At 39.3% G+C, this 25,058-nt stretch overlaps 1 protein-coding gene and 1 long non-coding RNA gene across 3 annotated transcripts in view; one reads left to right on the top strand and one right to left on the bottom strand.

The window, feature by feature from the left end:
• The first annotated feature begins 1,987 nt into the window (after positions 1–1,987).
• Positions 1,988–25,058, top strand: part of tpst1 (tyrosylprotein sulfotransferase 1) — a 47,058-nt gene continuing 23,987 nt past the window's right edge. The window contains exons 1-2 of one of the 2 annotated variants that reach the window (XM_073863557.1): positions 1,988–2,189; positions 14,571–15,569. In XM_073863557.1, the coding sequence (XP_073719658.1) occupies positions 14,737–15,569 (833 nt within the window). In that variant the 5' untranslated portion in view covers positions 1,988–2,189; positions 14,571–14,736. The remainder of the gene's footprint in view (positions 2,190–14,570; positions 15,570–25,058) is intronic. The other variant, XM_073863558.1, reaches the window with a different exon arrangement.
• On the bottom strand, positions 8,598–10,852 carry LOC141361664 (uncharacterized). Its single transcript, XR_012367843.1, has 2 exons — positions 9,420–10,852; positions 8,598–9,188 (listed from the first exon to the last, which is right to left on the bottom strand). It is a non-coding gene; the product is annotated as an uncharacterized lncRNA (long non-coding RNA).

Below are 25,058 nucleotides of genomic sequence, written 5' to 3'. Positions count from 1 at the left end.
TATTGCAATAAAATTGCATGATTTGTGTGCGACTTAAACCTTGCAGTTAACCTCCCACCCACCATAACTCCAGCATAGCATAGTATTTGCACAGATAAGAATTAGTGTTTCTTAAATATACGCTCCTCAAAGTTAACACATTTGTATTGTACCATAATATTTTTCATTCAGTTGTGAGCAAACTCATTGGGGCGGTTTCGCGGACAGGGATTAGACTAGTTCTAGACTAAAACATTTTTAAGAGCTGTCCAAATTGAAAACAACTTGCACTTACATATCTTAAAATACATCAGGGCCCTTTGTTTTGCCTTAAAATGCACACAGGTAATGTTTTTAGTAAGGCATGTTTGTTAAAACTAGTTATATTTCCTAATTAAACTAAGGCCTAGTCCTGGATTAAGCTAATCCTGGTCCGGGAAACCGCCCCCTAATGTATTTTCAAGTCAACATGAAATCAAATTGATTTCATGTATTTTTTATTGGATATATATTGGATATCCTATATCGAAAGAAAAAAAATCTATTATGAAAGTTTTTAATGTTGACTTCAATGCACATTTTGACCTGTATTTGCATGTTGTTGTGCTGTTATTAGCTTTGTAAAAAATACGTTAACACACTGTTATTGATGACAATTTATTTTTATCATAACATCTTTTCTTTACTGGTTTACATGCAATATGCAATGCAAAGAGTCATGCATAGTGAATGACACAGAAGCCAGAGGAAGTGTTCACACTTGGTGGTATGTTTTTTGTCTCTGGCCCTCACTGTCCCACTGCAGATTTGAACAGGCCCATACGGTGACACACTATGTTGCCCCACACAGGCTGTGATTTCCTGCCATTCTTTCAAGACCCATCTGTTCCCACACTTTGGTGTGCTTTCTCAGCACCATCTATTCCACTCTCTAGGGGCATATTGTTTAAAATGCCATGGCTGACCCACCTGCTTGTTAGTCAATGCATATAGCCTGTCATATTTTTTATTGTAATATGCACAGGTGATATTTGAATCGCCGGAGTTACAGACCAGGAAAAACCGTCCCCATGGGACAACGTGACTTTTGTCTGCTTGTTAACTCACTAATAAGGATAAAGAAAATGAATTGAGAACTTCCTACTGTAAATATGCGGTAAACATATGGTAAAATAACAAACACGCTTTTTGCCTCTTTAAAAACATAATGAAAATATATTAGTAGGCTACTTATATTTAATCACAGAATGTGTGATTAAATTGAGCTTTTGCATACATCTGCTGTGAAATCCAACTTATTTTGCATAAAGTTTATTTTGCTAGTGGGTGTGGAGAAAGGAAACATTAATCAGCAATCTTAATCCATGTATACCACATAAACCTCGTAAAGTAAACAAGCCTTCATTTAGTAAATATATGCATTGCAGGATGTTTCATCAATTTTTCATGATTACACTTTATTAGTGTAAAGAATGTGTATATATTTTGCTGTTTCACAAACATAGCTTTATAGAAAATGTATTTAAAATGATGCAGTCTTAAAATGAACATAAAAACTTAACACTCAGTTGTGGTTTTCAATATGCAAGTTCCCTTTAAGAGCTGTGTAATATCGCGGTCCGGTCTTGCAAAACAGACCCGAGGAGGAGGGCGTAAAAGCCCACTGCTTGCTTTAACCAATACTGCATCTCGACACAAACGCGTCGAGAGAGCTCTGGGCCAATCAGAATGGTGCTATTATTTCTTTCTTCAGCGCGTCAACCAGTGATCGTGTTGCCAGATTGAGATTATACGTTTCTCACGAGTAGCTGTTTTCTACATAAGTTTAACACAAATTACAGATTTCCGATTAACAAAATACTCTGTTAGATTTAATGCAAATATTACATTTCAAAATACCAGAATTTTAATTTAACCCGCAATCAATTTTAAACCACCGAAAACCAAGTATTGTTTTGGGGGGTTTCTAACGGAAACACAAATGGTAACGCGAGGGAAAAAAGCTGGCATCTGGCAACCCACTGAAGGTGGCGAACGTTTAGATGTGATACAGTTGTGGTAAGCGCAGCGTCGAGACATCCACAGTGTCGCATTTATAAGCGCTGAATGGAGCCGTGTGAACCAAAAGCACGACTTTGCGCTGTTTATCGACAACAAACAGATCTCGTCTGATCAGTTATTCGTCTATTGTGACGGATCCACCGCGCCAGGTACGTTCCTTTACACATTGTATTCATAAAGTGTTGCCATCTATATGCATTAACGGTAACGTGAATGGTAACCGTACCTCGATCATTTTCACTCCGCCGAAAAGCAAAACACCGTTATCGTTTTTTTCAATCCACCTTGAGTTATTAAGTCTTCAAAAATGTTGCATTACGTCTCGCATGTTTTGACTGAGGAAAAAATGATGCAGACTTGGCACGTGCCATCGTTTGAATCGAACTGCGCGTGTATCGGATGAAAACTGTCAGTGACTTTAATCTGTTTTTGTTTTTATCAGACCCTTTTACTGTTGTTATAAATAGCTAGTTTACTTTCTGTGCTATTTCTCCTAGTTATGTAAACACAAATGAGTTGTTATAATGCCTATCCAGAGCTTTATTTACCTATTGACAAATGATTCTCTTTACATTATTAAAGTGTCAGTGTCTGTACCTTCATGCCCTGCCAGTCACTTCAGATTCATAATTTATGACCTGACAGCCGCTTGAGATTCAAAAGAGCTTCAGATTATTTTAGACAATAGAAAAACCTTTTACTGGAATGAGGTTCTGCTTTGTGTAAGCATTAGACAAATGATAAAGACTTCTGAGTGATATCTTGCCATATATGAGGTTCATAGATCATCAAATGAAGCTCACACATTCCATGTAGTTTAAAGCAAACATACATACATGGTTTTAATTTGAATATCTTTCCTTAAAACTAGAGATAACGTGTTCCCGGTGCTCAGTTGGTAAAGCATTGAGATAGCAAATGCAAAGGTCATGGGTTTGATTCCTAGTAGGGAACACAAATACTGATAAAAATGTATAGATTAAATGCACTGTAAGTCACTACAAATAAAAGCATAGTGATGTAGATATGTGTAAATCTTTTGTAGTTTGTTGTTTATTCAAAATGTACCAACAGATTAAAGGAACAGTATGTAAGAAATGTATATCAATTAATCATAAAATGACCCTGATATGTCACTAGACATTAAGAAATAATTTTCATTTCAAATACTTATATCACTGACAACAGTGGTCTGGCCAGGATATTGTCATTTAAAAAGTGGAGTTGCAGCCCTCAACTGATGTTTATGTTGTCATGTTGTGTATTGACCACCAGTTGTGTGATTGCAGTACCGGTTTTAGCCACAAGTTTTGTGATTGCAATACCAGTTTTGGCCACAATCCTACATACTGTTCCTTTAAGATTTCCTGCCTTCAAAACAACTTCACTACCTTATGGTTTCATAAAGGTACAACATAGCACCTGCGTATTGATTTGTTCATTTACGCAATCACAGATGTGTACAGAAAAGTGTGTGATGGACTTTCAACATGTGGAAATACAAACTTATTCCTGTGGTGATCTGTCCGTGTTTCAATGGCTACATGAAGTGGCTTACAACATTCACTGCCTATGATCACTTCTACAATCTCTTGTTTTGTTTTCTACAATCATTGTAATGTAAATAATATTATGTTAACATATAAGCTTGATGTATTAAATATTGACTGAGTAAATATTGATGCGCCTAATCTCATAATTAGATCATGAGACTTCAGCCTGGATTTCACAGACAGGGTCACATAGCTTTTGCTTTGAAGCATCTGATAATCCATGATGTTATTGTTAAATCGTAGACGAAACGTAGTCGGTGCATTTGAATGTTAGATAAGATCCTGTGGCTATCAAGCTGACATTGTCAGAGACCAATAACAGCTACATTTGTTCGCCATACTGCATTAAATTTATTCAGGAGGACCCTAAAAGCCTCTGTAGAAAAATAAAATCTTGCTGTCAAGATGTGGATGTACGAACTTGAAGTAATGTGATCTTAAAATGCTTTCTAGAGAATGGCTTGGGGTTGGAGGTCGCAAGAAATTAGGGATGGGCATTTTCCAGTAATTTACTATTCGAATATTTAAGCTCATAAAGAACGAATATTCGAATATTCGTTTATTTTAATTATGTTAATTAAGACATGCGTCTTTTGTATTTTTCATTTTGTCATAATTTCACAGAAGGCTTATAATTAGGAAATATCCACAACAAGCTAAAGTTATAATGTGTATGTATGTATTTTTAAGTTGAAAACATTGTAAAAAATATGTATTTTTTTTACATTCTTTTTAAAAAATATCCTACAGAAAAAAAGGCGTTAAAACCCCATGCGGAGCGAAGTCTGAGTCAGTCAAACCATTAGTTTCAAGTCGGTCGTTAGTATGAATTCATTACTGTTGGATCTTACATACATTATATTATACCAAATATTATACACTAACCCGAAATCTAAGCGAAGTTTGAGGACTTGCGAAGTTTAAAGTTTGAGGACTTGACAAAGTAGGCTATCATCATTTAAACCCTTAAACAGACTCCAAATAAGAGACCGGAGCAAACGAAAAAACACATCTACATAACCAACTGCTCAGTCGCCATTTAAATATCTTCTCAGTTTAGTTTGACATGTATTTGTGAATAAAGAAAACCGTATTTATCCTACCTGCTTCGGTGAAAGCCCGTTCTTCTGACTAGATACAATAATGCCGGTGCTGCGGAGAAAACTCTTCCTCGTGATGATGTTTATCCGATAAAAACAACAGACGGATTGAACAAGATTGAATATCTGTGTTTAACATTATTTTACAAATAACGTAAGCTGGCTCGATACATAATTGTTGACTGTGCAACCTTGCTAACGTTAGCTTAATTTTACAACATTTTACAAAGACGGAGCTTTGCTTTAAACTGCCGTGTGCAGTTATCCGGTTCATTTTCGAAAGAGCACCGCATATAATAAATGTTCTCCGTTTCATTTCGTTCTCCGTGTCTGTCTCGTTATTAACAAAATAAAGTAGACTTTATAACTGAAAGCTTACAAATCTCTCATGATGTGTTGATGCGGGCGGCGGAGAAGCACGTTTAATAACACGTGAGCCCTCACTAAACCAGCCAGTGGCCAAATACGGCGCGGCGCACAAAACCGGAGATTAATGGAAAAACTTAAATTCGTCTGCAATCTGCATTGCCAAACAATCAGAAATACATATGAATTATTGTTCATGTATATCTTACATTTAAGTCTGTAAAAGACAGTAAAGATGAAGTGGAAAAGCATTAAATAAGTCGTAACCCTTTGGTGGCACATTAAAAACAAACAAACATTCGAATAGCATTTTTTAAATTCGAATTATTATTGCAGATCGAATATTCGAATATTCGAATATCCGTGCCCATCCCTACAAGAAATAAGACTGTCGCAGATTAGTATTAGCGTAATGCGCTGTAGTTTACAGCCTTTGGTTTTTGAAATCCCAGTTGGAACGAGAGAAATATGCAAGTCTTTGTTTTAGTCTTAATTAAATAATCATATTTAGTTAATGGTCACCAGATGATGTGTTTGATGTAGTGGATATTAGCCTGTTTCCACCTGGTATTAAAATGCTTTGTAGTCGAAAACACATTTGACTGGATTGCTTCTGTGGTGTAGACGCACATGTGGTTGAATGTGTTCGAACAGCCACAAAACACTGTATACTGTCCGCCTATTGATCTAATGTGTAATGTGTCGAGCACAATGTTTTAACATAGGACATCTAGGGTGAACACACAGCAGGGCTCCAGACCACCAAAATTTGAGAGTGTGCCACTGAATTTTACATCAAGTCACACATGTACGACCAGTAAATTTGACCTTTTTTTGTGATGTGACACTGAATTTGCAACAGCACATTTTACTTTCTGCATCTATCAATAAAGTATTTATTAGTAATACAGTGTAAATCAGTAGAAAGCAGTGGTGCCGGCTGGTGACTTCTTTTTTTGAGGGCGCACGATGCGAAGTTCTCACAACATGTATGTAGCTTGTCATGTGTTTGGTTCGTAATTTCAAAATATGTGTTCTGCGCTTTGAGAGATTGTGTGTGCATCACGTGTCATGCCAAAATAAGTGCCTGCTGCAGATGCGTCTAAAGGGTTTATGATAAAAGAGACACTCGCGTTTGCCAGATACTCCCATAATCTCATGCGTAATCAGAGTTTACTGTTAAGGAAGTGTCTAGCGTGTATTTTGGGAACGTGAGCGTCTCTTTTATCATAAACGGTTTTGATGCGTGTGCAGCAGGCACTTATTTTGATAAAACACGTGATGCACATAGGATCTCTCGACACGCAGGACACATATTTTGGAAAAGCGAACAACACGCGTGACAATCCGAACACTTATTTTTAATTAGCGCCTTCTTGGATGAGCAGTCACAAGCCGCCACTGTGTGAATATTTGGTTAGCATGTTGATTTACGGTATGTGTCCCTAAATTTTCTGGTTGTGCCCCTAAAATTTTCAGTTGGGGGCCACTGTGCTCCTAGTGAAAAAAGTTAGTCTGGAGTACTGCACAGTGTACAGCCCTATCTTAAGGCTTTCATTGAAAAAACTGAAGCGGCTCTACGCCTCTTTCATTTTTGTTGCATTTTGCGAGCATGTGAGCAAGTTGCACGAGCTTATTTCATTAATTGCTCTGAAAAATCAGAGAAAGATCTTACCGTAAAACTTCAAATAATAGCCCGGGCTTTTATTTTCCCAAACCTATCATCACACCAGGCGTCTAAAAGAGACAGGCGTCTATAAGAGACAGGCTTTTAATTTTATTGTTCCAGCATGACAGCAGGAGGTTACCACATATTACGTTTTATTTTTAATTTGAATGTGTTTAACAAATTAGTTCGTGTAATAACAACAGTCTTAAATTATTGGCAGTATAAATAAAGCAAACAAGGATATGTTTTTTATTGGTTGTTGCTTGAAATCTTACCCAGATACAACAGTGCTATTTTCTGATTGGCTATTGTGTAGCCTCTTTCTCTTTTTTTGTATTGGCTCGCTCGACTAGAACTCTAGGGAAGACGGGCGTGATAGAGAGAGAGAGCAGTGCGGCCAGATACATTTTGGGCGCTGCAGCATATTAAATACGATAAATAGTGTTTCAGCGCGAGAAATACAATGTGTGGCGGGAGTGCATGCATGACAAAAGACTGAAAGCCCGGCTATTATCAGCGGCCTCAAAACACTACCGGCCCACCGGGAAAAGTTCCGACTCTCTCGATTGCCACTTCGCTACTGTCATCATCACCTCAATCCTGGCGACGAAGCTTGTTGTGTTGTCATAGTAGTGATGAGTAACGGAAAGACTGCGTCTGTCACGTGACATCTACCGGTAAGCAAAAAAACTTTAGCGTGTTCAATCTGCACCATAGAACTGTCTTAAACAGACTATCTGACGGGTTTTAGAAGATTAAATACAACCCGAAACTTAAAAACAGACCAGGCCTTTATTTGAGACAGGCGTTTATTTACCCAAACCTGTCGTCACACCAGGCGTCTAAAAGAGACAGGCGTCTATTTGGGACTCGGCTATTATTTGAAGTTTTACGGTATGCGCAAAACTCTTTGCAGCATGTTTACAACACAGGCAGCGGACTCTGACATAATCTTAGTTTGGGTCAATATAAACCCATAATTTCTCCCGCTCGCATTTATACGAAAGCAGAGAAACTCACCCACATACCACCCCCTCAGGAAGCAGGACAGAAGTGGTCGAAAGTGGACAGTCACAGAAGAGACGTATTTAAATAAAAGGTGTAAATGTGTCTCTCTCATCCACTTATGATCCGATGGACCAAAACGCATCCTAATACCAAATATTTATAAACAGGCTCTATAGGTGTTGTGTAAAAGCTGAAATGGCTGCAGTCCAAACCAGTAAGGCCACTGGTAGAACGTGGGTGGAGGTGCATAATTGTTATAAAAAGTGTTGACACGAGGGCCTCCTGTATGTCTTTTGTGTAATGGCTCTGACATATGACTGACAAAACCTGGGACGGGTTACGGCTTTTCTCTCAGAGTGCTTTCTGCCGCAACAGTTTTCATCCTCATCTCGCCCTCTGAACAAAAAGCCCTTGTGTCTAAAATGAAAAGTATCCTGCTCACTTTGTCTATTGCTCATTCACTTACAGGTGCTGTATTTCATTTCCAGAGGTGTACATGAAGGGTTTTGTTGAAGTGGTCCAGATTGAAACTCCTTAGGAAGGATCAGTGTTGTACTGTATGAAAGAGAAGACTTTTGAGCTTGTACTATGAATTGTTAAATCTTCTGTTTATCACATTTCCTGTGCTACCACAGTAACTTTAGTAAGAGTTTTCTCTGGCTTCATAATTCATATGTCAAAGGCTGTTTTTTACGGCATAATTTATTGAATTGGATAAAATTAGTTGTTTTGTTGGATGAGCTTTTAATTTGTTTTGGACTACCGTACTGCTACTTTCCGGATTATAAGCCGCACCGAAGTATAAGCCGCATCATTCAAAAATGCGTCATTAAGACGAAATAACATATATAAGTCACAGTGGACCATACATCACATTTATTTAGAAAATTATTTCACAAAATCCAAGCCGAAAAACAGACATTTAATCTGGAAAGTTATTAACTAAACAATAGTAGACTAATATTGACATATTTCAATGACAGTCATGCGGACAGTGATACCAATCTTCTAGGTTAAAAAACAATACAAGATTTGAACTGTCAATATAAATTTGATAGACGTTTTAACCATAGCCCAAAAATAAATAAATAAATCCAAACCCCTTGTAATCACTGTTGACTTTGCTGACATGATGGAATATTATACAAACGACATGTAACCAAATTCAAGTTTATTTTGGCTAGAAGTGGGTTACTTATAGCTGGACCATAATCCTGGATGGTGAAATGACTGCTATTACTTGCTTTGAAGTTTCACAATGTCACATGCAGTGAATTGCAGATTTGGGGATTCCTTTGGCATGAAGTAACCCAAAAGTGCCTGAGGCAACCCCCCATTGTTAAAGTACATTGAGACCCCCATTCTCATTATTAAACGTTGCAGTCGTCCGGTTTCAGAACTGGTCTACTGAGGATTCCCAAACAGATCAATGTCAGATCCAATGGAGGATATCTGTAACAGAAGTGTGGAAGCACTATTAATTTAATACCAACACCTTCTTGATTTCACTTTTACAAATGTGAAACGTGAGAGCAAACATTGCTTAACCACAATAATAAATCAACAAAGATGCTGTTGTTGTTCTGCGATGTGGCCTGATTTACATCTAGAGGTTGCTGGCTTACAGTATACATCAATGCACTTTAACTTTAAAATGCACGAATAACATGCCTGGCATCTTACCTTTCATTGCCATCCATTTGTTCGGTGTGTTCCTAATGATTAGTGATGTAGGCGTCCTATGAGATTTCCTCTAAACTACACAACATCCCACTCAGCTTATGTGTTAGCCACAATTGAGATCTGCTTCTCTATGGAATAAATTATAGTGGGTCTCTAACGTACGAGCTACTATTATGAAGCTTCAGCAAGCGGAGAAGAGGTCGAAACCGTGACTCATCTTTTGACACATTTTAGTGACGACATTCCTTATCCTGTGGTGGCGCTTCATCCATTACGGTAAGGATTCTGGGTGTGGAATTCCTGTTTACCATCTGTCAGCACTAACAGCCTGTGGCTCACAAATCCATCACAAACAAGGCCTCGCTCCATCAAAGTAAAATTGCACAGACCTTGAAAGAGAGGCGTATCAAGGGTGGCCAACGCAAACTCGGGATGTCACAGCTCTGACATGTATATCAGCTTACGATTAAGCCGTAAGATTGATGTCAGGAATGACATTGTGGGATTCATTGGAAATTTTATTGATGTCAGGATCAGGAAAAAAAGTTTGAAGATTTCAGAGACAATAAGGTTGTTTTTAGTCAGTCATTTCTAACTACGATACTATACCTGGAAAATGTATTTATTAGATTTGTAACAAATTATATGTTAGTAACAACAACATTACATGTTCATTTGACTGGCATCCGATAAAGCTCCACACAACACTCCTACTTTGTTCTTTCTTTGTCAACTAAAATTGGTCACTGTTGCCTCAAGAAGGTCCCTAGTTCAAGCCCTGTGTGGAGTTTGCATGTTCTCCCTGTGTCTGCATGGGTTTACCCCATAGACCGTAAAAAAATATGGACGTAGTGTTCGTGATGTCACCCATTGGTTTGTTAAGATCATTTTTGAAGCTTAAAGGCGGAGTCCACGATGTTTGAAAAACGCTTTGGAAAAGGAGACGGGACGACTACCAAAACACACTTATAGCCAATCAGCAGTAAGGAGCGTGTCTACTAACCGACATCCTTGCCGGATTGCGTATGTGTGGGGCAGGTCTATCAACAGAAGGTCCAGATTCTATTGGGGTAGGGGCTTGTTTGTTTAGGTGAATTCAAATATCAACATTGACTTTCAAACATCGTGGACTCTGCCTTTAAAGTAGGCGTTGCCTGCCGTCGCAATCCAGCCAGCCTCAAGTGGCCAGTCAATGAATTGCATTTTAAGTCACTTCCGTATTGGCTTCATTAGAGAGATCGGAAGGTTGCCCCTCGGTTTACCCCAAGAACTCTGGTTTCCCTTCCACAAACCAAAAACATGGAAGTTAGGTGAATTGGAGATTAGGGCTGTCACAATGATTAAATAATTGTCTCATCGCGATTGTTTGACCTCATCGCAATGATTTCAGATCACCGCAATGATTGCACATCTCTCTAAAAAACACAAGGGGGAGCTGCAGCTCCTGTATAAACTAAACGTTATCAGATTACTTTTAAATATGTGTTATGTGTATTAATATTTACTGTCAGGTAAACCTTGCAAAAGATTTAAATAATCACAACAATGTGTGAAAATTATTTCATAAACAAAGAAAAAAAATTAGAAGAATTTAATGTAAAAGTGCTAAAACAGGCAATTAATCGTCACAATTTATCAGACAATTAACCGTCAGCCAATTTCATAATCGTGACAGCCCTTGTGGAGATACCAAATTGCACCTTCCCCAGTATGTTTATTAGAGGTCGGCCGATTTTTGGCATATTTAAAAAAAACGTCTTTGGCTGATTTTGCTGCAAAATTAGGCCAATTAAAGGCTCTCTAAGCGAATCTGCGAGACGTTAGTTATTGTTGACGTTTGAAACTGTTTTCAAACAGACGGAGCGTAGCTAACTCCTCCCCCTCCCCCTCTCTTCCGTGCTTTCATGAACGCGCCCAATCACCACCCCCAAATCCTTTTTGTCGTTTATTGGCTGGAATACTTTGTTTTGCTTTGTGATGCTCGGTTTGGCCACTTGTTGATATTGCCGTTTGTGAAGCCTGTGCTGTCTACAGAGATCGCAATTTTTACAGTTTGATCAGCGGACAGGCAGCAAGCAGATAGTGAGGAGATGTTTCCGGTATGTAACAAAAAAATGTTTTGTGGTCTAAAACGCTTCAATTCGCTTAGAGCGCCTTTAATAGGCAGGCGCATCTGCGGGCACCTAAGTGTTGTTGTAGAACTCGTGACGCTGCCTCTTGCTGCAAGCAGATCACTCTCGCGTGTGTGCAGCCGTGCCTTGTTCACAAACAGCTGTAGTAAACGATGGCGGGATCGCGCAAATTAAGCAGCCAGTACAACAGCGTGACGGGCTTATGTCTCGCGGTGCACTCTCCGTGCAAAGATTAGGCTCATTTCATGTGATTAATGAGTGATGATGATCTTTGTTTGCGTGACAGAGAGAGCAGAGCCGCGCACGCACGCTTTCTGTCTTTAAACTGTCTCCCTGCTTTTATTACTCAACACCAACCTGACTCGATGGCGAAAGGTCGGAAGACCAAATCATATCCACCGAGGAAATGTTTTTCGTGTTGTTACAGTAACACTTTGTTTACAGTTTTGCGCTGCTCAGCCTGGATTAGAACACAACGCGTCCGACTCGCGAACTGACTCCTTTGAACGGATTCGTTTGAATGAACGGTTGAAACAACAGATCTGTCCCAACACTAAACTCACAAGACGTCACTGTCAGCACAATCAGTCACTTATAGCGCCTCAGAAATGAGAATGTTAATGTGTTTAGAAAGATTTGCCCTAAATAACAGTCTCATCTAAAAAACATAGACATTTACTATGTTAACTTTATGATGAATAAATAATTTATCAGGTCTACCAAAGAAGGATTTTATTCTACAAAGCAATTAAAGCCATGGTAAAAAACTGATCATAGATGATGACAGCAGAGTGTGTCTGATAATTGCATGGTGCAGAGGAGGTTGTAAAACTCTTCAGAAAGACCAGTCATAATTTTTTTAAATACTTTGACTTAAATAGTGACATTTTTACATTTAAAATATCTGCTAATGATGAGAACATTTTGATTATTATGTACATATAGAAAATCTACCAAACATATCGGCCATCGGCTGCCCTGATTTCTAAATATCGGCATCGGCCAGAGAAAAAGCCATATCGGTCGACCTCTAATGTTTATGGATTAACTTGCTAGAATGACATGGAGAATAAATATAGAAGAAGAAGAGATAGTTAGTGCAAGATATTTTCTATGGGTTCGAATACTTTTTTAAATGACCATGAAAATGTGTGTGTGTGTGTTTGCTTAAGAATTATGGTGTGTTTAGCGGAGGTGGCGTCCTTGAGTACATCTGAACATGTCATCCACCTCTAAATGGAAATCTCTCTCTCTTTCTCTCTCTTTGTCTATTTAATGTGATGTGAAGGTTTATCTTGTTGCACAAATTTTAGGTGTGCTTCTAAAGTTCATTATTTGTAATCTGCACCCTCAGTAGAAACGTCAGTACCATCTGAACCTGAATAGGTGACTGTCGGTACATGTAAGTGCATTTGCAGGGGAAATTAGCTCCACAAAGTGTTTGTTTTTTTATAATGTAGGTTGCAGTGTAATGTGACGCTGGCTCTTTAAGAACTTCTTGGCAATAATGAATAATGGCGATCCTATCTAATCTCCTTTATCTGGACATAGATGAAGAGCTGTGTCAATTAAGGGTCACTTTACCATCACCAACATCCTGAAATAGAATCCGAGTGGTACCGGGTTCAGGTGTCTTGAGAAACGTTATTGGCCGAGTTCCCAGGTGGGTCATTGTGCTGACTGGCCTGCTTTAGGAGAGCGTCTAGCTTGAGAGAGTCCCATGGTATTCATACTCTGAGGGGCATGGCTTAAACCTCTACACACATTTTGTTCCCTTGATGAGACTTATTTAGTAATATAGTGAGAACTACGACTGACCTTGTGTGCTATATTTGTGTATGTGTATTTGAAGGTTATAATACCACTATAAGAGATTTGCAGTAGGTAAATTGAGTTAAAGAAACACTTACAGCTTGTTCTGGCAAATGCTTGGGGTTATGGATTTCAATGAAGTACAATAATTGGTTTTGATGCTACAGTACAGACATAAATTATACCTTAAATTGGGTGACTTGCTAAGATGTTTTATTACAATGAAATGGGTAAAATGAGGAAGAACTTATGATTTACATGATTAACCTAAAAGATGTCCATGTTTGACCGAACCATGGGTTGAAACAACCCAGCGTTTTTAGAGTGCAAGAAACCACCTAGAAACCAGTGCTGTTTAGGCCAAATTATTGCAGTTATTCAGACAGATTTTGCAGTCTTGTTGCTAAGATATCAAGGCAAAACCAACTACCAGAGACATCATAAAACCCACCTAGCAACTGTTTATAACACTATAACATTACAGTGAAAGCCTCTCAGAACATTTTGGCAACCCCACAGCAGCACGCCTTGGCAACCACCAACAGCATTGCGATGGCAAGTTTTGTGCGGGCAAGCCCCACACATTGTGTTTTAAATGTATACATCTAGTTTACATCGTGTTATGCAGGGATTCTGTTTTGCTGTTTCTTCTTCACAAGTGTGTTTAATTTCAGTGCCGTTAAACTGATCGGTGGTCAGAGAAAAGCACAGGGAAAACCTTGCAGCAAACCCAACACAGCAGAGCCAAAACCATGTGGTCAAGTTTTATGTATAGTGCTTGTTTTGTCAACTTGTCCGCCCACTTCTTAAAATTGTGCGCCGCTTGGTGCAGATTAAAGACTGCAAGGTCATACATCATGTTGTTGGCGGAGGTGAGCTCTTTGTACATAGGGAGTGGGAAGAAACATGAGTCAAGCTTAAGATATCTGATCAGATTGCTCTCTGATTTCAGACTGTATCTCTCTCGCAAGAATCTCTATATAAAATCCAATTGTGCTTATCGTACAATATGTTGAAGTCTGATACTTTTTGCCCTTGCTGACTGGCTTTATTAGTTTTTGCAGCTAATGGTATTCATTTGGATTTTTAACTGCGATTTGCAGTGTTAGTCTTTGATCAATAGTTTAGTTTAGTCTTTACAAAAGCTGTAATTATATAATGTTGAGTGGATAATGGACTTCTGCTGTGTGTTTTTTTTTTTTTGTAGGCCTGATGGAGTCAGGTACCCGACGAGCGCTGCGCACAGCAGATCCCAGCCTCTGCTCGCTCCATCGTGGCCAGTCCTGAGCATCGGGTCTTCAACTTACCTCACACCTTGGCCCTTTTCTAATCCCTCCTCCTTTTTTTGTCCCCCTGGCCCGCTCGCCCTCGAGATGATCGGCAAGTTAAAGCAGAACTTACTAGTGGCCTGCCTGGTCATCAGCTCAGTCACAGTCTTCTACCTAGGTAGACACGCCATGGAGTGCCACCACCGGATCGAGGAACGCAGCCAGCCGCTGCTGAGCAGTTTGCGCACAACACTACGTACAGGCCAGAACCTCAGCAACCCTTTCATCTACAATAAAGACATGCCGCTTATATTTATTGGTGGCGTGCCTCGCAGTGGGACAACTCTTATGCGGGCCATGCTTGACGCCCACCCCGATGTACGCTGTGGGGAAGAGACCCGCGTCATCCCTCGCATTCTGGCCATGAAACAGATGTGGAGCCGCTCTGGGAGGGAGAAGATGCGTCTAGACGAAGCCGGAGTAACAGACGAGGTCTTGGACTCGGCCATGCAGGCGTTCCTGCTGGAGATCATCGTAAAACACGGGGAGCCGGCCACTTATCTGTGTAATAAAGACCCTTTTGCCCTTAAATCACTTACTTATCTGGCTAAGATTTTCCCTCATGCTAAGTTCATCCTCATGATACGTGACGGCAGGGCCTCCGTTCACTCCATGATCTCCCGTAAGGTCACCATTGCCGGGTTTGACTTGAGCAGCTATCGGGACTGCCTTACAAAGTGGAATCGGGCCATAGAGACAATGTACACACAATGCCTAGAGGCAGCTGACAAGTGCCTACCCATGCACTACGAACAGCTCGTCCTTCACCCAGAAAAGTGGATGAGGACGCTTCTGCAATTCCTGAACATTCCTTGGAACAATGCAGTTCTGCACCACGAAGAGCTCATTGGGAAAGCAGGAGGCGTTTCACTTTCCAAGTAAGTGCCAATGACCTGTAGACTTTTAGGTTATGGATCTGAGGTTCATAGGGCAGGGGAATTTCCTTCATTGACTTGCATGGGGTCCAGTGGTTTAGTTGCATACTGATTTAAGTATCTAGGAATATTCACTTATAACCCTGAATATTTTTACCCATTCATTCCAGAATCAACATCTTGTGTTTATTAGCCATCTGGGTCATTTGAGCTCTGTTCACTTATCTTATCTGGGGAATGTCACCAGCTGTATTTGTCTTGTTTTAAAAATTCTCGATATCACAGCAAAATGTGTTTATGCACGTGTACTTATTTGTAATTCTCCAGATGTGTGCAGGCGTTTCTCATTTTGTAACTAAATTCTCAATGTCCAATAATTCATTCCTTTTAGTTCTGACAGATAAGAACTTGATCTATGTAGAGCAGTTGTGTTTACAAGATCAGTTTTACCACAATGTGCTGTGTAGCAGCTTTTAGACAGTTTAGCGTATCACTAATCTGTTGGGCTATACACTGAATAGACCAAACTGAGGGCATGGTTACTCGGCAGCATTCCTGCTGCAATAAAACATGTTCATGCAAGTTGGAACCTGAGTGACAATTACTTTTTCCAATAGGAAAAATAGATGCCTAATTCCCAAAGACTCCCACATGAGCTTATTACTCATCATTTTTTTTAACTTAGGACTTTTTATCCTCTCTTTTGTTAAGGCCTACTCAAATGTTTTGCAGTCTTAATCTTTTTCAATTATCACTTGGAGTAAAGTAAAACTACAAAGCTTTGGTCGCATGGTTCATGACTTTTGTGAGATATGTAACATGTGGCCTACAGAAGTCATTGAAGTCTCCAAAACACAAAAGAGGTCACACGCCATTAATGCATGAATCAGTCAAGCCTCTTTACATCCCCTGAAGAGATTTGACTTCTGGTTGCCATTTTTAAAATCGAAATAACTGTTTTTAATGAAAAGCGTATGGTTCAAGGGGGCCAGACATTTTTTCTTTGTTTATTTTGGATCTTTTCGTTCTCAGTGTGTCTGGCCTGTCGTTCATCTTTTCAGATATGCTGTGCGCACTGAATACTTATTTTTAGTCTGACCTTCCACTGCATCTGTTCTCCCTCTCTTTACATTACGTTGCACTTCAGGTTAGTGCCGGTGATATATCTAAAATATATTGCTATTCATCTAGGCCTTTCAGTTAGAGCTGCACGATAAATTGCATGCGATAGACCTGTTTGAGTCGTGACTCACTCAGATCTTTCACCCGGATCTTAAAATTAACTCATGAGTTACGAGTCTCTAGTATCATTAACCCGGATCAGTTGAGTCCTACTACAATTCAATGTAAAACCATAAACAGCGCCACAACACACACAAACCTATTGCAACATTATTGATGAGACTTGGCTCGCTCTATAGATCCACTCGTAACCGGCTGATCTGCACGAGAACTGACCCGAGATTCTCACTCAGAGCTGAAAACATTGCAAAGTCGAGAGACATGCTGATCTGCGCGAGCCGCAAACTGACCTGAGATTCTCACTCAGAGCCGGAAACATTGCGGACTCGAGAGACATGCGGATCTGCAATGTTTCCGGCTCCGACTCGAGAAAATCTCAACTCGTAACCGGCTAATCCGCGCGAACTGCCTCTCGTGTCAGAGCCGGAAACACTGCAGAGTCACAGATCTGCCGGAAACATTGCAGACTCGAGACAGTTTGCGCAAATCATCCGGTTAGTGGATCTGTAGAGCAAGTAAAGTCTCATGCGTCCCATGGTCTGCGAGTCTGCAATGTTTCCGGCTCTGAGAATCTCGAGTCGCGCGGATCAGCCTGTTACACGTGGGTCTGTACTGAGTTTCCTTGGCGATTTAGCAATACTGACTCAAGTGACTCACACAACCCGGATCACTTTAGTGAGTGATTCACAATAACCCAGATCCTTAAAATGTATTGAGATTGCCAGGCCTAGCATGCGATTGTCATGCGCATCTCGTCCGTAAAGTTCTTGTTTTATTAGTAATAAATCGCCACTACCTGCTTTCAGATGAAGCAGCATTTACTACACAAAGCCGTAGTTCACTGACAAGCTGAGCCATATCACATACATATCGCAGGCGATGTGTCTGCGATAATTAATGCATGCAAAATTTTCCCTATTATCAGTGAACTACGGCTTTATGTAGTAAATGCCGCTCCATCTGAAAGCAGGTGATGGCGATTTACCACTAATCAAGGAACTGGCTTTACTGATGAGATGCGCATGACCATCACATACGATTTATCATGATACCCTACTGTCAGTGATACATTCTCATTGTTTATTTGTTTGCTCTTAAAGCTCTTTAACCCTTTAAAACCTAAAGCAAAAATAGGTCAATAGACTTTAAATGGATAATAATATAAAAAACTGAAATTAATTGTTACTGTTTTTATTTAGCAATACTCAAAGCTAGTGAACAAAAGAATCTAACACGATAGACTTAAAAATATATACTTTAGTAGACACATAGAAGTCTTTTTAGTGTTAGGGTGCATGTACACAAAGATGTTTGTGCTTGCGTACTGTGCATGTTGCCAATTTTTTCCAGTGGAAGCGGCGTGGGTTAGGACCTGGACGATTTTGTCTGTGCTGAGCACCGGCACTCGACTTTTTTCCATGATTGGTTGAAACATTTGCAAGCTAAAGAAAACGCTGGCAAGCAACTACAGTTGGCATCCACCTGGCTTTTAAGCTGCGTTTAACTGCTTTGGTGTACACACCACCTTACCGATGTACCAATACAAAGTTTTCATTCAGAAGGCTTTTTACCCCAGTTCTCAAAGTTGTTTTATTTGAAAAATATTCTCACAAATGTGGTGCTCTCCTAACACCGTAAGCTCACTCTTCAGATCCGGCCCTTTCACGTTTCATGAAAACAGCAGCGATTGCCTCATGGAAAGCAAGAAATTACTGTAATAAACCATATATTCAAAAAGTGCAGTGTTCAGGAGCAATTTACATTTTTTGATAGCACAAATGGTTGAAGACTGAATAGTGCTTTATAGAATGTGTTGGAATGGGGACGATACATTCGGATTAAAATCTGTTTAATATTCATGATTGTGGCTTATCACATTGTCAACAAGATATTTTACATTTATGTGACCCTGTCTGTGAGATCCAGGCTAAAGTCTCATGATCTAGTATTAGAAGCATCAAAGTTTTATTTTAATCATTGATTTCGCATTGATTCAGTCTTTGACATGACCGTACTCAGTCAAAATTAAAGATGTCAAGGTCATATATTTTCACAGAATCTTATTTACATTATGTACAGAAGGTAGGATAATAAATGACTTTGGGTTTTCACAGCTGGGTCACATACTGTATAATACATTTTTACTATCCAGTCCCTATTTAGATAACAGCTATGTACCCATTATCTAAAGAGGGATTGGATAGTAAAAATGTATTATACAAGATTATTATTACAGTATACACATTATAGATTATTGTACAGTCTTAAAACGGATGTGTTTAAACAACACACCTTGTGTCTAGATAAGCACAACACATTAAATGTGTTCTCCGTAACTAGACACATCTGTGTTATTATTGGAAACACACATTTTGTGTTGTTTCAACACATCTTGTCTTGTTCCTTTTTATTTATTTGAACACAAAATCGGCACATAATGTGTTTAAATAGCATAACACAAAACAATGTGAAAAAAATGAACACATCCTTTCTTACAGTGTAGGATTATAGCTTGATCTCTGCAATTTCTTCGACGGGTGATTTTGTGGTATTAGGAACATGTTAAATTAAAGTCTGAGGTTTAAAACTCATTGCACGTGTGACGCTGTGACTGCTTTTAGCATTCAGAAATGCTTTCAGTAATGGAGCGTTATTGGCGACTGATGTGTTTTCTGCTCTTCTGAAAAACATTTGGAAGGAAGCTGAAAGGACAGCGAGTTAAAAGCAGCGCTTTGAAAATGGAGTCTGGTCCATAAAAAGAGGCGCTTCTTTTTATGGTCTGTTTAAAAAGGGAAAGGTGAACACTGTGTTATAAAAGAAAAACAGAATGAAGCAATTAGTAACATACAGTATACAGACACTGAATGGACACTGAATGTTTGTGTGATGATGACACATCTCGCCCAAATTGCCAATGATTCATTTCCAAGGCCAAATAAAAGGAATACATTTGTGTGAATCTGACTTAATCAGCCTTTTCTTTACCAGGGTAAAGCCTTTGATGTTTAAGATCATTATCATAAGAAAACAGAAGTGATGTCAATATATGAAGAGCTCAGATGCAAAGTGCGTGTGACATGTTTAAATGAGCATTTTTTTATCGGACTTAATGGACCGCAGCTTTTGCGTCCGAGCTCCTCATTTTTCCACTTATAACGCACCTAGAACATTATAGCAACCAATCAGAACACCCCAGCAATACCCAAAATACTTATTTAGCCTGTAAACATAATCAAATTGAAAAAACAAATCATTGCAGTAGCTTTAGCTCTCCCTTTTCCTTTCTGGGAATCTCTACGCTGTTGATGCTTTTACCAGCTGCTTCATAAGCCTTTTCAATCTTATTGGGTGATTTATGAAGATGTGATTGCTGTTCTGTACAGATCAGTCTAAAGAATCTTACTGGAGGATCTGTTGTGACTTCAACAGGTACTTGACTGTTGTTCTACTCCGTTGCTCAGGTGTCCTGGGGCAAGACTTGAGTGCTCTTTGCGTCTGTGGTGTCTGCTCCAGTAAGTACTCAGGCGTTCCACCCAGGCTCTGTCAAATTAGTAAGAGCCCTCTCGTGACGGGATCTCTGTGCTTTTGTGGTTTCTTTGAGAGGTTGGCTAACTGCTTTGGTTATCCATAAAAATCCTAAATGAGCACTAAGTGAGCACTACTGCGCCGTCTCTCTGATGGAGTGCTGGAGGTCCAAACCTGGGTTCTCTAGAGAAAAATTCAGAAAGATTGAGGGATGGATAGGGAAGAGGACTGTTTGGTTTTTGTTGACTAGATCAGTGGTTCCCAAACGCTTTTATTCCGCAAACCACTTAGACATGTATAATGTATCTCAGGACACACCAAATTATTTTTTATAAAAATCCAGAAATACCAAAAATACATTTAATACATTTGTTCTCTTTTAGAAGGAAGTAGTTTATGTTTTCATTGTATGAATTAAATGTAAGTTTAATTGCAATCCCAAAATACCTGATATCCAAATTGCCATTCATTTGACAAAACTGTTTTTGTGTCATTCACTACAACAACCAATGACTTTGCCAGACCCACCTGATACCACTGTGCGACCCACTTCTGGGTCCCTAAACCTCTGATTTGGACATTAGAAAACTCATCTCATTCTTCGACACGTTATCTAAGTTTTGGCTATTAAGAAAAGAAAACATTTTAATAAAAAGAGTGTAATACTAAAAATATTTTTAATAGCTTTAAAATGTAAGCAGTTTGTTAAATGTATTATGGTAGTATTATATGCATGTTGTGGTGCTTGGCCTGAGAAAGATTATAGGTCCCCCACCAAATATTAAGGGTGCACAATCTCTGAAAGCCAATGTTGACTTTTGAATCACCTAAACCAACACGCCCCTACCCCAATAGAATCTGGACCTTCTTTTGATAGACCCGCCCCACCCATACTCAGCCCAGGCAACGATGTCGGTTAGTAGACATGCCCCTTACAGCAGAGTGGCTACAAGTGTGTTTTGGTACTCAACCTTACTCTCTTTTCCAAAGCATTTCTCAAAAATAGGCACCCTGCCTTGTAATCAATAAAGCACACATTGCACGCACTGTTTAGGGTTTCAGAGGCATTCTGGATTATATATATATATATATATAATATAATTTTTTTTTTTTTAAGTGATGTACCGAAATGAAAATTCTGGGCCAAAACGGATACCAAAAATTCTGGTTGCATTTGGCCGAAAACGGAAAATTACTAAAATATATATTTATATTTAAAAAAATTGAACGGTTGAACTTAAAACTTAAAAATGAGTTAGTGCGCATGATCTCCGATGCTTATTAAAGGATTAAACAGATTATTAAAGGATTAGTCTATTTTCTTAAAAAAAATCCAGATAATTTACTCACCACCATATCATCCAAAATGTTGATGTCTGTCTTTGTTCAGTCGAGAAAAAATTATGTTTTTTGTGGAAAACATTCCAGGATTTTTCTCATTTTAATGGACCCCTAACACGTAACAGTTTTAATGCAGTTTAAAATTGCAGTTTCAAAGGACTCTAATGATCCCAAACGAGGCATAAGGGTCTTATCTAGCAAAAAAAATTCATTTTTGACAAGAAAAATAAAAAATATGAAAATTTAAACCACAACTTCTCTTCTTCCTCCGGTCCTGTGACGATCCAGCGCGACCTCACGCAATACGTCATCATGCCAAGAGGTCACGGATGACGAATGCGAAACTATGCCCCAGTGTTGTTCACAAGTGTGGAGAAAGAGGACCGTTCTGACGTTGTATGTGGAATGATAATAATTAATGTCTTTGTGTCAGTTTATTATTTAAAATGGTCTGCAAATGTGCGTTTCATATATGTAATACGTGACCTTTCGACGTCATTACGCAATTACGTGAGGTCGCGCTGGCGCGCCACAGGATAGGAGATAGATGAGAAGTTATGGTTTAAAAGTGCATATTTTTTATTTTTCTTGTTGTTTTGCTAGATAAGACGCCTCGTTTGGGATCATTTAGAGACCTTTAAATTGCAATTTTTAACTGCATTAAATCTGTTAAGTGTTGGTGTCCATTAAAGTCCATTAAAATGAGAAAAATCCTGAAATGTTTTCCTCAAAAAACCCAATTTCCTCTCGACCGAACAAAAAAAGACATTAACATTTGGCATGGTGGTGAGTAAATTATCTGGAAGCAAAATCACGGGCAGAGGAGCTGTGTAGTCCTGTGATAACTTTTGCAGTGAGACTGAAATCTAAGAAGCGGAGGGCCGTTTATAATTTGGTTGTTTTTTCTTTTGGCCAAAAACCGATAATGCCATTTTCAGCGGACGAAATTTCGGTGAATTCCTATTTTATTCTCTTACTTACCTAAAGTCTTTATTGCAGAATATATACATTATGTGCAAAGTGTTTAATACATTCATGATATAACATTACACTCCAGTGCTTAACAGTAATCTGCAAGGCAAGTTTATTTGCATAGCACATTTCATACAAGGAGGTAATTCAAAGTGCTTTACATACCGTTAAAAAAGTAATAAATAAACGGATGACATTTATCTAGTAAACTTTATACAGCCCACCTCGAGCAACTTCGAGTGCAGTGCTTTGCTCAAGGGGACACTGGTTACGGGTTTGAGCCTGCAAACTTTGTCAGCTACAGCTTGTATTATAGTAATAAATTAAGTAGGTAATGTGAAGAAAGTTATTAAATGTTTTGGCATTTATGTTTTACTACATGCCGTTTATGATTAAACCATTAAGGCCTTACATACACTGAATTGCCACTGTATGTTTTACCCTCAAATGCAAGAAGACTTTTCCAACCTGATGCTGCAACCCCGCAGAAGAGCTCACCTGGAGGAGCCGGGCAAAGAGACGCTGTCTGCTGTCCTTTGAGGCAGTCATGCAAACATGCTAGCTCAAGACTTGATCTTTCTGCAGTCCTAGAGGGGAAATAAACCAATAAAACCATCATAGCTCATTTTTGAGAAGGCAATGATATGATATTACACAGAAGGAGCCTGTAGGGCGATAATGGCTGGTGATAAACACTAAACCTTGTCCTTCATCCCAGAGGGGTTGCATAGATTCCAGCTCACCATCCTAGTTGGGCCTCAGCTCTCTTTGGCCAAAACATGGCCCTCCAGACACTGGTCTGACCAATAACATCAATCTTTGAATGCATGATTTGAGCGGCCATTAGGACGAGCGGCCCATGTAGCCGCTGTAGGGCTTTGTTATCTCGCTTTTAAAAAGCACACTGCCATGCAAAAAGCACTACCACCCTCTATGAATAATTGACAAACAGCCAGAGACCATTAGGCTGCTCTTCCAGAAAGGAGCTCCACATGACCTTACTGGGGTGCATGTGTGTATCTCTCCATTTGTGTCCAGGAAAATTAAATGGGTCGCCACCGTCAGCTGAGACAAGAGCGCTGAGCGCCGCTTGTCTCATCATGATATATGCAGCGTCTTCTGTCATATAGCTCTTGCCTTTAATAATGCATGTCTCGAGCAGTAGCTAAGTTAAAATATCTCTTTCATCTCTCGAACCCGGCTGCTTATAGACGCCATGGTGATTTGTGTTGCTTTCGGAGCGATTGCTGTACATATGGGCTGTGGGCGGTGAAGACAGACTAAAGATACTCACCTTCCATGGGAAATATAAGAAGGCTTTTATGATTTAATATCTTTTATTTGTTGGATTCATGGTCTAGCGGTTAGCACATGCTGTTTTACACTTGTGGGCGACTTGAGTTTGAGTCTGGTTCATTTCCCAGTTTTGTTTCTGTCTTCTGTCATTTGCTGTCCCCTTAACAAATTTTAAACGGGGCTATTTAACTTTGTAGATCCAGTGGTATTTTCTAAGCATCTGTGTGTCACACTATTCAAAAATCATTTGCCCCAATTACGTTGCTTAACAGAACGTTACTTTGTGTATTTTGTTATTGTTGCTCCTCTATGACCCGCAGATTTCTACAAAGCTTATCGTTCTGAAAAGCGTGGTGTGCTTGGATTGGCCGGCCATCCAGTGCTTTGCGATTGCCTGAACACCTCAAGCATATGAAGGAAATGCTACGCTCCTTACCATATTTGGAAGATCAGCTCCTAAAAGAAGATAATATCATCTTTTCTTTGCTCAAAACTTGTGTTTGTATCATGGTTTGAATAGTCAGTAGTAAATTCTTTAAACATAGGTTACTTACAGGCTGTGAGTCAGAAGCAGACCGCATTATGATAATGTGCATCGACGCCACGTCAACTAGCTGTGAAAGTAAACTGTTGCCTACAATCTTTGCGTTCAGTGCAGTCCAAGAAAAGAGATTTGAATTGGAGACGATAGGATAGGAGCATTTTTTCTTCCTTTTTGTTTCTGGTTACATGATGCAACATCTCTGCGGTTGCCATTCAGCTCGTGTTTTTACAAAGTATACAGATGCAAATCTCACCACAGAGGGTGTGAATGTATCATAAAGAAATTCATACCAATTACCACCTCCCTGTTTGTCATGTGCTGGCCATAGCAACTGCAGAACAGAGGATGTTATTTTCTAGAGAATGGCATGACGCATCGACTGCCAGGCTGTCAAAAATGTCTTTTCCTGCTGTCCACGCTAATATGTGTTTGTTCGGTTTTCAATGAATGATTTTGAGTTTTCTGCTGAAGAAAAATGCTCGAGCAAAGGAAGGAGAAAAGAAAACAGTTCTGTCTGTCCTGGGAAAAAGTAAATCTATTAATCATGTAGGAGCAGAAGTGCAATTCCAATG

Source organism: Misgurnus anguillicaudatus, chromosome 24 (assembly GCF_027580225.2).
Source record: "Misgurnus anguillicaudatus chromosome 24, ASM2758022v2, whole genome shotgun sequence".
Classification (NCBI taxonomy): domain Eukaryota; kingdom Metazoa; phylum Chordata; class Actinopteri; order Cypriniformes; family Cobitidae; genus Misgurnus; species Misgurnus anguillicaudatus.
Note: the sequence above shows the minus strand (reverse complement) of the source record. Positions and strands in the feature narration are given on the sequence as shown.